The sequence below is a fragment of the Parus major genome, chromosome 7 (assembly GCF_001522545.3).
Source record: "Parus major isolate Abel chromosome 7, Parus_major1.1, whole genome shotgun sequence".
Lineage (NCBI taxonomy): Eukaryota > Metazoa > Chordata > Aves > Passeriformes > Paridae > Parus > Parus major.
In genome coordinates, this window is record NC_031776.1 from 27610694 (window position 1) to 27626752 (window position 16059).

Here is a 16059-nt window from a genome sequence, read left to right on the forward strand (position 1 = left end):
CAGTGTATTTGGAAGATGTGGCCAAATCCAAAGCAACCACTTTCTGTAGCACGGCTGGATGACACCAGCTTTTGTTGTAGCCGAGGAAAACAGTGGTTTAGAAATGCCCAGAGCTGTTTACAAAGGAAGAAAACCAGCTTCAGATAACTTTTAGAAATGGCCTCTTTTATACTGTCGTGGGCATGAAATGTAGGTATCACTCAAGATCATGCCTGAACACCCTTCAGCAAGAAGGCAATGAGTACTGCAGGTACAGGACTGCGTCCTGTGTACTTTTGGAACCTTTGGTGGAAGTTTCCAAGAAGGCCATCAGAATAGATTCAGCAAACATCTCAGTAATTTAAAATATTAATGGTGAACATGTGTTGTAACTGCAGCTAATTAAGCATCAATAAAAGAATCTGAGCATAAACAATTACAGAGTCCCTGGAATATTTCCTAAGCATCACCAACAATAGCAGCTCTGCCATTCACAGACTGAGCCGGCCTGCAGGAATGAGCGGTGTCTGGGTCTTCTCCGTGGGTTTGTGGTGATTCCTGCTCTTTCCAGAGCCAACTGCTGGGAGAAAGCTCTGCTGCAGTGACTGCGCTCTGAGCTTGGCTCTAGGAGCAGTGATTTCCCAGGGGATGCTCTTAACCCTTTTGTAAGGATTAGGGCTGGATTATGATGGCAAAAGTGGAATAAAGACAGCGATAGCATGGGAAGGAGTATTTGATGTGTGTTCACCCAACACAGGGTATGAATGGGCAGGGTTGTGACATTGTGACTGCAGGTGTGATTACCACTTGCAGAGGGAAGGTTGGTTGTGACTCTCAGGGGCTTCCTAACAGCACAGCAGTGATTGCAGGACCCTGTTCAGGAATGCTCCTGGGAAGAAGTAGCAAGCTTGAACAGGCAGATGCCTATATCTGCTCAGTATATGATACCCTGAGCAAACTGGATTGATGACAGATAGTGTTTTTAAAATAAAAATAGAGAGTACTTTTGAAAAAAAATCACTTAAATGTCTGATCTGAGCCTCTTGTTTCTCAGCCAATGACTGCTATTAGTCACTTAAACTCTTGTTTCAGTGCTTACAAGGTGGCTCCACTGCTCTCCCATAAACCATAACTGAGGATTATGGTTTAAAAGATGGACAAGGTGTCAACATTCCCATGTGTTTGGTGTTACAGAGGTAAGGTGAAAATCAGTAGTCCTTGAGTGTCATGTTCTTGCCCAGGGGCCTGTGTGGGACATAAAAATACCATGCTGAAAACTCTGGAAATGAAACTTTGGTTGGAGGCAACACTTGTGCTGGAGAGAGCTCAGTGTCATGGTGAACTGCTGCACCTCTGCAGATTGGGAGAGAAGGGGGATGAAGGATCAGGGAATATATGGAAACATCTTCTCAGTGTTGTCTGTCTGAAGCCCTGGGGAGTAGAGCAGAGTACGTGGCCCAGGTTTGCTTGTGTTTCATGGAAAGGGGGTGCTGGAGCAAAGGTGATGTTGGGATGATCTTACCACTGAGACTAACTGGAAGAGAACCAGAAACTGATGTTAAAGTTATTTATATTCTAGGTTATGCCAAGAAAAATATTTTACACTTAGCTTAATATCATAATTGCAAGTCCAAAACCATCACTGCTAGCTTCTAAATACAGAATAGAATCTGGGAGGAGGCAGTAAGAAAATATATGTTTTGGCTTCATGATTGCAGCAGAGAAAAAGCCAGAATTCATCATGGGCTTGAACAAAACCAGAAGTCTTAAAAGGAATAATACTTCTAAGTGGTCTTCAGACATTCAAATGCCTAAAGAGCCTATAAACCACATAATGTTAGCTGTAACACAGATGGCCACTACACTTTGAGCTGTTTAAGCTGCTCTTTATGCAGTCAGTGAAGCACCGATTTTACACTTTTGGAACAGAGTGTAAAAACTTCAGTAATGGATATTCCCATGAATACAAAAGGGAGATTTTCAGCATGTGCCCCTGCCTCTGAACTTGCAATACTACTGGTGTCACTTCATGACTGGGGTCATTCCATGCCTGTGCACTGTGACTCCAGTCTTGTGTGGGGCCACAAGGACAAGTGGAGAACCTTTGGATGATTCTCTCCATTCTGTGCCCTCATCAACAGAAGATGTCTGTGAAAGCATTGGGCTTTCAGTTCAGCTTGATGTTTAGTCTTCAAATAGTGCAACCACTGATGATGCATTTAGGTACAACCACAGGATCTGTGTAAATCTGAATTTCATGGTTGACACATCTTGCTCACATACAATTTCATCCCTGAAAAAAGATCTCCATGTAACTGTGGCATTTCCACCAAGCGATGGGAGGGAAAGCAGAGGGGACTGCTTACAGTGAGGCACCTTTCCCTTACCTCACTGCAGTAAAAGGCAAAAAGCTATAGTGAATACACTTCCCAAGGCTGTTAAAGAACACAGAAACAATCAATTTTCACAGATTAGGAGAAATCTGGAGACTAAAGAAACTATTTTCTCCTCTACCAAAAAGATTTCTCAGAAAAAAACAAACTCAGCCTATGCTTATGCTGAAGAGAGACTTGATCAACTGCAACACGAATCAAAGGCTGGAGGGAAGTTCTCTCCAGGGTCCTGTCTGGTTACAGCTCAAATTGCAAGAACAGTCATGAAAGTGACAGTGATTCTTGATTTCACCTTAAAGCAGAGGTTAAAGTGAGATCAGCAATAAGACCTCATCTCCTACTTGATTGCTCTGTACCTAAGGCTCTGCAGGCAAAAGCCCTGACCCGTGTAACTGAACACTCCAGAATATCCCTGCAGCTGGCTGAAGGAGAACCAACTGCAGAACCTTGTTGTGCAAGGAAATTACAGAAGAAATTCCATGAATTTTCGGGAAGACAGATACTAAAACAAAAAAAATTTGTTACGTATTTTGTGAAATACTGAAATCTAAAATCTCCCTTCCATAGGTAAGTGAATGATGCTGCCACTTGACCTCTACTGGTGTCCCAGGTAACTTATCAGCATACACAGATGCAATACTGGCTTTACTTCAGCAAATAAGGCAGCTTTTGTTCCTCGAGAAGTTTTTGATGGAATTGGACACAGCAGTAAGAGAGCAATCTTTTGTGTTAGCAGGGAGCCACTACCATTCCCGAGTTCTTGGAATGGGACACTGGATTATAGGCACTCCTTGCTCAAGAAATCAGAGCACAGAATTATATGTGTATTAAACTCAGGTACTTGAGTATTGCCCAATCTTTTCTATGTTGCACAAGAGAAAGGGTTCATAAAGGGGAAAGAGCTTGATGACATGTTTTAAGAGATCCTTTTCTTTCCACATCACTGGAAGATGCAGATGTCAACTTCACAGAATATGATTTGTCAAAATGAAACTCTTGTAACTTCTGTGTTCACAAGAAAAACCTAGATGAGGTTATGTAACATCATGGAACGGCTTTGCCTGGAAGGGATGGAAAACATCCTACCCTAGGCAGGGACATGTGCCCCTAGAGCAGGTTGTTCAAAGCCTAGAACAGCCTGTTCAGCCTGGCCTCAAACACTTCCAGGGATGGGGCATCCACAACTTTTGGGGAAACCTCCTCCAGTGCCTCACCAGCATCATAGTGAAGATTTTCTTGGTAGTATCTAATCATGATCACTGATGTTGCATTTTGAGCTGTTCAGTCAATCCCTACAACAGAAGAGGTGTTTCACAGCTGAACATGTAACAATGCACATTTATAATGCCCATATATGAGAAATTTTATATTTCATTAAGTTGCCATAGCTCTGATTGACATATGGGAGTACAAAACAAAGGATCATTTAAAACAAGTCTCCTTCCTGTCTCTTCTTCTATGTTTCTCCTCCTTGGAAGCAGACACACATTTCAAACCTGCTCCTGTGTCATTATGCCCTAGAGTGTTTTCCAGTAGTCATCTCCTGCTTTCATAGATCTGACTTTGTGAAGGCAAACAGGAAACAAGTAAGATGGTGAAACGTCTCTGTCCACTGAGGTAGAAGTGAATGTAAATTCTCTCAAAACAAGAGCAACATGCTTGGGCAACCTGACACCACAACTGCCTTACCATACTGCAATTAGCTTTGGCCAGGAAGAATACCCTCCTTCAAATGGAGAAAGTCTTGGCTGCAAGGAGAAAATTGAATGAATTGTCTACTAGTGAATATTCTTCCCATCTTTTTTCAGGTTTGTGAGTTCTAAAGATTAGAATTTATTGTAGCTGATCTTTAGCCCACATCATAATTGTTTAAAACTTTCTTAGCTTCTACACTGAAACTGCTTGTAAATACTTAATTAAAACCTGTTCACTTTCATACCATCAACCTTATTTTGAATCTGAGCATTAGTATGGAGAATACTGAGAAATCCAGGCCAAGCCTTAAAAGCATTCTAAATGACTGAAGTCACTATTTAGTCTAACTTTCCTTTTTCAAAGCAGGAGTGCCAGTTGGCATCTTCTGTAGTGTGTGTTCTCTTCATACCTTTCTATGACTCAGTTACCAGTAACTAAAATAATCACAAAGCTGCTCCCCAGCACAATGCATGGACAGTGTCCTAACTTTAAAATGTGTCCACCCAAGCAGATAACCATGAGGGATTTTTCTCCTACATAGAAACAGACAACAAGAGTGCCAGGAAGGACGACGTTTTCTAGGAAAAAAAATAATAGGCAATTCTGCAGAAAAAGCGGTCTTAAACTCAGGTCTTTATACTGCTGTTCCTTTTCTAAAGGTATTTTCCCTGAAAAACAGCTCTGAAGCATTGCTGAGAATATAAGAGGCACAGAATGGTAACAATGGTACCTTCCTCTACCTGAAACTTAAACACTTACATTATGCATATTCTTGAGACTGAGATGCTGAAAAGCCTGTCAGTGAGAACAGCAGACTGGAATCATTCTCTGCTCCATTCCCATTCCTGTGAGAGCAAATTCAGGTGATTCTGTCCAGACTCTCTGTATTAATGTCCAAGAGATGCTTTGACACCTCAACAACTGTAGAATTTCCCTGCCTTCCTCAGGCTGTATATTCTGGTGCTTTCCTAACTGTACTGATTGGCCAGCTTTCAGCTAAAGCCTCATTTGTCTCCTTTGTGTCAGCTCTGCTGCTTCTGTTCCTCAGCCTGTTTCTGCTCTGCGTTTATCCACCAGTACTACTATTCCCTTTTACTTTAGATAAAAAAGCAAACATTTGTGAAAAGCATGCTCTGCTTTTCTACATTCTAACAGAATTGTAGAAAGCAATGGAACTTCGACAATCTTTTTCTTGCCTTTGTCTGGACTCTCCACTTCATCAACTTCTTTCTTAGAGTACAGTGCTCCAAAGAGAAAATATTTTTATCAGTGGTGAGTAAAAAAAGATTGCTTCATATATTTCATAGGACATATCAAACACTAAAAATCCCATATTGATGGTTGCCTTTGTTTTTAGAATAGAATGATCCTGACTTAACAACTGTAACTCTTAGTACTCCTTCCTGCAGAACTGCTCTGTAACTAGCTCCTCCTTGGCCTGTACATGTGGAACCTCTTGCTCATGTACAGCACCTTACAATAGTTCTTTGGGGAAGGAAAAAAACCCACAAGTAAACAAGTACATTTAATTTTGCAAGTAAAGAGTATAAAACTAAGTCATAATTAAAAAAGCCATTTCTATTTTATATAAAAAACCAGTTATTTCAAGTTGTACACATCAAGGATAACAGCACCACAGCCTAATGAAGAACAAATCCTATCCATAATTGAAACAGCTAGGAACAAGTTGTTAATACAAGTTGTATACAAATATACATATCAGTACCATACTTAATATACTTCAGAAAAAAATTATCCAAATAGCTATAGCCCATTTTGCTTTCTCACACTCATTGTTTCCTAATGTTACTCTGCAGAGTCCTTTGTAACCTGGCTATGTTGGCATCCAAGGCTGCTAAGCTATTTTTAAAGTCTTCTTCATCTCGAGAAGTAAATGTTGAGAAAGAAGATGCACTCCAGTCAGACCTCCCTGAGAAATCATCAAATGAAATGCAACTAAAATCAGCTGCTTTACTGCCTGTTTTCTGAGAAATCCCTGTTGGAAATGGCATCGATGTACGAGGGTATGTACCTGGCTGAGGCTGGTCTGGTTTATCCATGAAATCTTTTGCAGCCCCACTTGGAATGCCTCTTGGTCTCACTTGGACTTTGTCTCCTTCTGGCTTTGCTTTATCCCCTGTAACTTCAAGCGTGTTTTCCACACTGTTTTTCACACTGTATCCAGCATTTAATTTATCCAGTAGAGCTGGATCCTCACATCCATACTGCTGCACAGAGCTTGGAAACTCACAGTGGTAATCCAGCCTCTGACAAGCCCCTCTGCTCTGGGGTAGCAGACTGCTTCTTCCAGAGACTGACTGCTGTTTTTTAGAGGCACTGCTAGTCAGTGGAATATAAATTGTCTCATCCAATTTGGTTTGATCATCTAGTAAAGTTCCAGAATCACTCCCTGTTTCTGCATCTTGCTTCAATGGAGCTGGTGGTCCTTTGGGAGCTGAAGTTCGTTCTTCTGTGAATGTACTGTTAATTTTACTTCCTTCAGCAGCAAACTTTTCATAGGACAGATTTTGCATTTCTACTTCTCCAGTTTTATTTGGGAATTGAAGATCTGTATCTATCAAAATATGATCCATTTCTAATGTTTTAAGGTAAGTCATTACTGAAGTACTCCCAGGAAACAGCTCAGGTTGCATCTGCTTTTCATGGTCTTCCAAAAGAGACTTTGAGAGAGCTTTTTCAGGTTTGGGTCTGACACTGTCCCCTGTGAGGTCAGATAGAAGCTTGGCCATGCTGCCCTGCAAAGTTCTGTTAGGGTAAAATCAACCAAACAGATTCAAAATCAGTCACTAAAAAATATTAGTTAAAAACTTTTCTATAGAAACAAAACATTAGATTTATCAGGCTGTGGCAAAGTTGCAGTGCACTTTCTAGACAGTGTTATAAAATGCAGTACAAATGTGAACCAATTCCAAGTTTTTTGAATTCTTCTTCAGCTCACTGTAGCTAAAAAGTAACAAAAATGGCACAACCCAATGAAGCTCTCCAGATTATTCCTGGTGTACATGCTTTGAGCAGCACAAGATGAAATAAATCAATGCCAAGAAACAGTTACAAAGCAGATAGAAGCAGTTACCAAAATCACTAAAAAGGTTTTCTAAATAATTCTTCCCATTGCATCAAAATAAAAAAAACCCCAAAACATAATAAAAGAAAGAATTCTTCTATCTTTCTGCTTTTTCCATCAGAAAAGATGAACGTTTAGATGTTTATGTCTCTGGCATATACACACACATGTGTAATGTGACATCATTCTACCACCACCTGGTGGTCAGCACAGCAGTCACAGAAGTGTCTAACATTCTACTGAAGAATTTGAAATGTCTATTCAAAATATTCTGCTGTTCCAATCAGTCCCAACTATAAACATGACAGACAAAAGTTTTGTTTCCTCTTCACAACATATCCGAAGCAATTATATACACACTACTATGCATCTGCAAAAAGCTATTTGTTTCTCCCAGCCTGCCACTATTTTCAGCATAAAAGAGCAAGATGAAGTAAATTCACAGCAATAGTTCTTACTGGCAGATCTGCTATTAGGAGTTAAGACTTCACATAAGTTATGGCAGATAGTATTTTACTTTACCACAGAACTCAAGTCATGGAATATGACAACTCTGTTTTAAAACAAAATTATAGCAACATTGTAACCAAAAGAACTGCAAGAAGTTTTAGTTTATGAGACCTCCTACCACCAAGATACTAAGAGTACAATAATCCACAGGATGAAAAAAAAAAACCCCAAAACCTCAAGGAATAAGAAAGATTTTTAAAAAAATAAAAACAATGCCAGGAGGTCAAAAAAAAAAAAAAAAAGCTTAGCCAATAGTACCTGGTTAATTCCCTCAATCTCTTAACTTCTGCATCACGCTGACGTAACGTTATGCCCAAAATTTTATTTTCTTTCTCTGAAGCTTCCAGCTTAAACTGAAGGCTCTTCACAGTTCCTAATGCCTCTTCCACTTCTGAAATGCCAACAAGAACTTACATAATTATTTCATTTAACTTTTAAAATGCTAAACAAAGAATAACCAAATTGAAAACACGCACCAATCTTTAGCTTGGTGGAATGAATGTCATAATGCTGTTTGTTTTCTAGCAATTCTTCTTCTTTATCTTGAATACTTTTTCCAAGATGTTTATTTTCTTCTTTCTGACTTTCTATTATTTTCAGTAGTTCCTCATTTTTAGCCTGCAGTGAATCAAGGCCTTTCTGCGATTCTTTTAATTGACTCTGGAGCATCATATTCAAGGACTGCAAAGAAACCACTACCAAAAGTAAAACATAAAATGTTTATGTGTTTTGTGTGGTAGCTTGAATTTCTAAACCAAACTAAGTTTTTAAATAATCTTGGTAATATGAATAGATGAATTTTGGTTACAGATAGAAGGGTTTTGGGTTTGTTGGTTTTTTTTTTGTTTTTTTTTTTCAGCAAGATAAAGCTCAAGCTTTCTTCTTAATTATTTAATAAACCATCTTCATTTTAAGAGGTACATAAGGAAAAATAACCTGCTTGGCAGCTAAAGAGCCAAATCCTACTATGTGGAGTCCAAAGAAGCTCAACAGTCCATGCAAATGCAGTTGCAGCATTAGACCCACTTAGTTCAGCTATTACTAAAGGCCAAAATACATATATATGTATGAAACTACAGATATATAAATAAAAATATCTTTTGTAATAAAGATTTAAAAAATATGCCCCAAGCAACATTATTGGTACTTTACATTCATAGCTGCAGCTCTGTCCAGATGTCTTCTCACTGCTTTCTTGTTCCCTAAGTTGCTGGTTTAATATTCTTAGTCTCCTAAATGTGAATTGTGAAAATGCACAAAATCAGTAATATTAGAATACACTCAGAAGGACTGCACTGTAAATTAGTTTGGTGAGAAGTTGCTTTTGAGAATTAAATGCCAGGGAATATTTCAGAAATATAAAGAAGTCTTAATAACACCTTCTTACATTCTGGTACTTCTTCAACACAAAATATCCTTTCCAAGTATCTGGTAAATATGTGAAGTAAATCTGATGTAAATTCTCTCCAGTTATGTGAAAACCCCCTGACATGAGAAACACTTTTTATTTGAGAATAAACTACAAAAAGAATATGAGCAGGCTAACTATCTTGATAGTGCAGTTTTTAGAGTGATGCATTGAGGTAACTCATGCTACTAATATACCAAAGTCATGCTGTGTTAATTATTGCTTTTTAGAGTATATATGGCCTTACCAGCATGCTTTCTAATTCGTAAATATTGCAGACAAGAAGGGAAGAGCCTTAACAAATGCAATTTTAGCCAGAGCAGTTAAAGATGCTTTAGATGCAGCTACGGTAAGCACAGGCTCACAAAGCTCCCCACCTGCGCAGCTGGGCATTCTCACTCCGGAGAGGCTGCAAAGCCAGAGCTATTTCAGCCTGGATATTTGTACTTCCCACTACAGCTGGCAGCAATGATACAGAGTCTTCTATTTCACTCATCAACCTCAGCATTTCTGAGTCACCTGCAAGAAGTGAGGGAAAAAAAGAGACTCCATAAACCTATAAATCTGTAATATAACTAGCGTTTTACATGTGATTAAGCAATCTGCAAAGTTATTTAATAGGGATTTAATAGTATCAGGGTTTTTTTTCCCTCCAAGAAAACTTCATCTTTAACTCTATTTATTTAAAGTTGTTAAACTTGAGTATGAAAACTATGCTTCACATACTCAGTAAAACACAACTCACCATCTCTCCAACCAGCCTTGGTGGGACTGCTATTGCAATCTGTCCACACCAGGAAATTTCTTGGGGAAAGCTCTCTTTACAAAACAGCAACAACCTTTATCGTGCTAACATGATAATATTAAAATATTACAAAAATATATTAATACTTATCCAGAGTGAATCCTGAAGGATTTATACTTGTGAAAAACCACAGTAAGATGTCAAACATGATCTGACACATACAACTTCCAGAAACTGAAGTGCTCACTCCTTTCATCGAGCTCTTGTGTTATTTGTATGTAATGACTCTACTGCACAATGAAAATGTCCTCACCTTGATCTATTACCAGCGCTCTGAGCTCACCCATAAGATGCTTTATAGTCCTAACTTTATGGGCAGTTTCTTCTGGACTTTCCTTTCTAGATTTTAGAACTTTCCTCACATAACTTGTCTTACAGCTTGTATCTTTCACTGGAGACATGTCAAGTACAGTCAATTCATCTTCTTCACTGACCATGTCCTCACTGTGCTCTTCAGAAGTATCCTCCTCTGTGTCACATGAGCCATCATGTTTTGCTGGACAGTGATGATGGCCCCTCTGTTCAGGTCTGCCATTCAGGATTTCACTGGATTGTAACAGGGCTTGTATGCACCACATCACATCTGCTTCTTTCATCTGCTGCTCTTGGCTTGGGGCTATCTCTCTGGCAGAGGATGTTGGGATCAAAGCAGGCATTGAAGGGGTTGATGCTCCAGGTGCTGTACAAGGGATCACAGCAGGTGGAGCAGTTCCAGACTGTGTTTGTGCAGCAGCAGCAGCAGCAGCAGAAACCACTGGGCAAACCACAGGTCCTCCCATCTCCGGAACACATTCATTGGCACTCTCTACAGGACCACCCTGCATAAAAATATTCTAATTAAACAAAAAATTAACATGATTTTTAATCTTTAGGGAAAAAACCAACAAACAGCACTACCCTTATCTGACTCAATGAAGACTTGTTCATTCTTTGCTAATTATAAGAACAACTACAAATTAATAATGGAATCATCTTCCTGTATAATAAGGAGCACTTAAAATGCAAGTCTGATTTAGATTACCTTTATCTTAAATGTTATTGGCAACATTAAAACAGTTCTTTTACAACTGTTCTGTAATGAAAAAAAATTCAGTAGTTTCTTGAATCCAAGCAGAACAGGGAAGAAGAGAAATATTATGCACAACACTGTTACCTTTCAGTATTTTAAGTAGATGAACTTTAAAGTCAAGGTCCTCACCTTGCTCATCTGCCTGCAGATGGAAGGTAAGTCTACAGTCTTACACATTCAAGGTGGATTCAAGCCCTTTGCCACATTTCCTGAGGTGGCAGCTGGTATTCTCCGTCACCTCTATTCTATACCCTGAAATACACAGGCTTTTTAACATGTGCCTCTAAGATAATGTCTGAAGAAATAATTGCCTTGACCATTGGCAGGGAGACCTCCATATGATATATGAGTTCTTTTCTCAGGAGTTGGTTAATGACCCTAGTGTGCATTACTGAGAATGCAATTAACAGTAATCAGTAATTTCCTGCACTTTCCGTGTTTGCTGTCCATTACAGAATTCCCCAGGTAGAAGCAAGCAGCCAGCTGAAATGCCCCTAATTTCATTTTTTGGTGTCTACATAAAATGTGTTTTGAATAGCAGTGTTTTCTCTATGCATCACTACAGTTAGAAATACACAATTTTTTTAAAGGAAAATTATTAGGAAAACTGACACAAGGAAATGTATAAATAAATAGGCAGTGCTAATTCAGTCTTTATTGATAGTGAGAATCAAACTTTTACTTACAGAATGAGTGGATAAAGGATTAGCTGAATGCTGCAGGGACAGTGCTGATGTGGAGGTTGGTAACTGGTAATTCAAAGCTGTAACATTTTGACATCCTAAAAGAAAACAACACTCATAGATCAGGGCAATGTGGGAAAAACTCATGCAGTTAAATAGTCAACTCTACATTAATACATCCACTAACCCTGGTTCGAGGTAGGACAAGGAGTTACAGCAGGAATTTCATTACTCTTCTGTGTGGGCTGGCCAGTTATCAGAGACATCTGGGTTTGCACATGCTCATACAGTTTCTGATACACCTCAGGAGAGTGTTCATTGCAAGGCACATGAATTGATTGAACCATCTGATTCTCTGCTGCACTGGAAAGTTCCTTCTCAATAGGAAGTGTGGTAGATGAGGCAATTTTTCTATTTAATATTGGCACTGTAGAGAAAGAAAGAACAAAGAACTCCAGCTGAAGCTGCCTGTCTTCTTGATCTACACAAACCCATTGTACTGTCTGGCAGATTCTGGAAGGCTCTCTTGAAAACAGAAACGAAGATCCTATGGCCCAGGATTACAGTCAGATTTTGATTCTCCAGCTAATGAATCCATCATTTTTTTCTTCCAGGTAGAGCAACCTTAACCAGTTGGACAGACAGCTGTCCTTGAAGGGACTACAGGGACTTAATCCTACAGAAGGTCAGTTTTAAAATGCAATTCTTAAAATCTCTGCTTAGGTATAATTAAAACTCTGTAATTTTACAGTGCTGGGAAGATTATCAGCTACATGTTCACTTCCTACAGTTCCCAAAGGGCATTCTGCTACACAGCTGACTACAGGCCCCACTCACCTACATGATTAGAAATTGCACAGAAGCAACAGGGTGCAGAGAGGCAGAAATGATAATAAATGAAATATTTCCCCTGGGAGCAACTCAGCTGACAGCACTCCATCTATCTTTCCATTCAAGTAATTTGGCCACTAAACCATTTGAGGTCTTGTTTCTAGCCCCACTTCCCTATTTCCACAAATCCTTCTTTCAGAAAAGCCAGGCTGGACACTGAACTTCAGATCAGTTTCTAGCTGTGGATCCTAAATTGAGACCAAGCACTGCAATGCTTCCTATCCAAGAGAAATAGGGAAAGGGTATTATCAGTCTCCTCCATACTTCCTACCAGATAAACCTGATGATGTTGGTACTTGTAAAAACACTCAACTTTCTTCCTTGTACTTGAAGTTCAAACACTTGTGAACTTCAGTAATTGTTTAGTAAACATTTAAGGTTTCTGAAAGGAAATAATACATTATTTTGTGGATCCCACTCTGGATGAACCTGTGACAAATGGCAACAATTATTTGAAGCCTCACTGAATCTCACTAAGCTGAGAAATCTTTCAATGTTGCTTGAATAAAAAAAATTAAATCAAGCCTAAGAAAGCCCACTTACCAATTTCTTTTTGGACAGGGGCGGGAGTAATGATTCTTTTCAACCCTTTCTTCTTGGAGGTATTTCCTTTGGTTAGAAAAGGCTTGGAAGTAAATTTACAGGTAGCTGTTTTCCCAGGTTGTTTATTGACAGTCTCCCTTCCTAGTATTAATTGAAAGAAAAAGGGCTCAACAAAACAAATCAAGAGAGTATTACAAAACCTAAAAACATAACTTGTGCTTTAAATGGGTACAACCTGTAGCTTCCTTTTGTAAGATATTCTTCAGCAAAGCTGCACAATGGTCAAGTCCATTCTGAATAGTATCAACCTGCACAAAGAGCACTGCAGTCAGTAAACGAGTACCACTGTTTTCTTTCAGTAAACCAAGATGCTGTTTTAGAGCTGTGTACCCCAATCTGCCACCTGACAAAGAACAACTCATAACCAAAAAAATGTATCATTGCCCATGTACTACTTTGTAATTACATGGAAGTTTGCAAACACACAGATTCTGCAAAATAACTAAATTGCACTGTTGCATCCATGTCTATTTGCTGGATTTTACATTAATTACATGTATGTTTTTTATCCTTAGTCCCACGTACAGTTAAACCATTATCTACAGCCTAATTGTATTTTGGAGACAACTGGCTCAGGAGTACACAAAACCAGTACTGCAGCACTGACTCAGTGCTACTTCTTCTTTTCAGCACAAAAACCTAACAAGGGCAGCTGCTCTTCTGTAAGGGCCAGCCCTTGTCCATAAGCAGCTTATCTGTGTTTGCAAAATCTATCCTGTGCCTTGAGGAGATCTGTCAGAGCCAAACACCTCACACAAAGCCCATTTGCTCCCATCTGCAAGATGTAGTACAGACACTCTTGCTTGCCTTGCAGGAGCAATTTCAGGTTATTAATGCAAATTAATCAGGAGCTAAATTAATCTGGCTTTCTTCTGCTACTGAAGGTATTCCAAGTTCCCTTCTCTTTAGATATCAAGGATGACTGTGTTAAAGAGCCATTTAATTACCTGATTGTCAGATTCAGTGGAATAGAATTCTGCATCAGAATGGCATTCTTTCCTTAAGCCAGACCTAAGAAATTGAAATTTACTGTTTATACCATCTCCTTAATGGGAAACAAAGTAAAAAAAACACCCTTACTTTCATTCAGTAATAGCAAGCAAAAGAGTATTAATTTTATCATGAAACAAAATAACCTTCTCTTTCTGAAAACTTTGCATGGCTGCAACAAACATGTTAAGCAGATAATAACAGCTTATGTCAAAGAAGAATTCAGTCTCCACTCAACAGTCTTACATATAGCTAGTAATTACATAAATTCAGTCTTTTATAAATAAAGCATGCAGAATGAAATCTGTATTTTTATATGTAAAATTTCTATTCAGTTTGTGCCTCTCTGATCATGAGGTACTTAGAACCCTTCAGCTTAAAATGTTTTATATATACATACAAGGATTTTTAGTTCAATTGTCAGGCATGACAAGTATAAGGCTCCCAAATGCTCACACATACACTCAATTTTAAACAGTATTAGTAAAGAAGGTCTTACTGATTTCTTCCATTTGTTAGTTTAACTGCTCCTGACAGCCTTCCAGAAGACAGAGCCTGTTGATTACAGAAATACACTTTGATTTTCACAAAGTATTTTCACAGCACTTGAAGACTACTATTGCCCACCACTTCCAAGAACTTTTGCCAAGGTTCAAGGGACATCAGTTCAAGGGAAGTTACAGCTTGCTAGTCAAGGGGGCAACTGCTGCTAGCAGAGCCCGAGACTTGTGGGTTTCATTTCACAAAACATACCTTGACAGCAGGATGCTTTGTTAATTTCCACAGCATTCTACAGACACGGACACTTAAGGGCTCTCCAAGAGCTGATGTACAAATGTGTTTCAAATAGAAACTATGCTTGATAAATACAGACCTGAACTGTGGGGATTTTAAGAATCATCTATGGCCAGAGCACACAGCACGAGGCTAGAAGGGACCACAGTGGCTCAAGCAGAGCCATCCCAGAACACATGGCAGAGGTCTGCATCCTGACCTGTTCCTGAATATCTCCAGTGAGGGAAACTCCACACCCTCTCTGGACAATCTGTTCTTCCTCGTGTTCAGGTGGAACTCCCTGTGCATCGGTTTCTGCCCACCGCCTATTGTGTGCTATTGCTCGGCCTCACCGGGAAGGTCCGCTCTCAGCCATCTCCTCCCGGGGCTCAACACCCACAGCCCCTGGAGCCTCTCTAGGAGCTCCACGTCTCTCGGGCAGAGACAGGCCCAGACCCGCACACAGCGCCTCAGGACCACTGTCAGATGGCTGCGGTGCCAGCCGGCCTCGGCCTCGGAAGGCCCGACCTCGCGCAGGAGTCGTTACACGGACGGCAGGGAGGATTCCCCGACGCCCCCTCACCCCCTCCGAGCACACCCGGGCCCTAGCGAGGAGGCCCCGAACAAAAACCGGCCCCACCCGTTCCCCCCGGCCCGCACGCACCTTGCGGGGCCGCGCAGCCCCCGGCGCAGCCATGGTCCCGGCCCGGCCCCGCCCCCGCCAGCCCCGCCCCCGCCAGCCCCGGCCAATCACCAACCGGTCCGACGGTGAGGGGCGGGGCTGATGCAGGGGGAGGGCCTAACGACCCCGCCTCGCGGCGCGCCGGCGGCGGCGGGCGCGGGAAGGGGAAGGAGGGGAGGGAAGCACCGGGGTCGGGGATTGGCGGAGAGAGGGAGCGGAGTAGCCAATGGGAGACGAGATGGGGAAAGGGCGGGGCTAGGGCGGGCCGTGAGGGGAGGTGCGTGCCTGGCCTCGCCCCGCCGCTCCATGAGGGAACGGCCCCTCCGGAGCCAGGAGTGCTCGGCTGGCTGCTGTTCACCGGGAACACGGGCTCCGTACACCCGTAAAATAAGTAGAAAACCTGCTGGTCACAGAGTCACAGAATCAGTCGGGTTGGGAGAAACCTCCCTGCTCCTCGAATCCAGCCTGTGACCAAACTCCACCATGTCTGCC

The 16059-nt window shown here is 40.8% G+C and overlaps 1 protein-coding gene across 2 annotated transcripts; it reads right to left on the reverse strand.

The window, feature by feature from the left end:
• Nucleotides 1-5579: 5579 nt before the first annotated feature.
• CCDC14 (coiled-coil domain containing 14) lies at nt 5580-15597 on the reverse strand. Of its 2 annotated transcripts, none has more exons than XM_015635540.3 (13): nt 15550-15597; nt 14611-14666; nt 14069-14132; nt 13297-13369; nt 13062-13202; nt 11815-12054; nt 11631-11725; nt 10129-10693; nt 9448-9589; nt 8815-8894; nt 8139-8357; nt 7921-8053; nt 5580-6833 (listed from the first exon to the last, which is right to left on the reverse strand). In XM_015635540.3, the coding sequence occupies exons 1-13, from the start codon at nt 15580-15582 to the stop codon at nt 5858-5860; spliced, it is 2817 nt and encodes a 938-aa protein (XP_015491026.1). In that variant the 5' UTR covers nt 15583-15597; the 3' UTR covers nt 5580-5857. The 2 variants fall into 2 exon arrangements, with proteins under 2 accessions (XP_015491026.1, XP_015491025.1); XM_015635539.3 differs by having other exon boundaries at nt 10129-10708.
• Between the last annotated feature and the right edge of the window lie 462 nt (nt 15598-16059).

Excerpts from the sequence above, each read along its gene's own strand:
- CCDC14 (XM_015635539.3), bottom strand. The coding sequence starts at position 15,582 with ATGGCTGCGCCGGGGGCTGCGCGGCCCCGCAAG. Across the intron at positions 9,590-10,128 it reads AGCGCTGGTAATAGATCAAG|GTGACTCAGAAATGCTGAGG; the intron begins GTGAGGACATTT and ends CACTTCTTGCAG. Across the intron at positions 6,834-7,920 it reads AGATTGAGGGAATTAACCAG|AACTTTGCAGGGCAGCATGG; the intron begins GTACTATTGGCT and ends TTACCCTAACAG.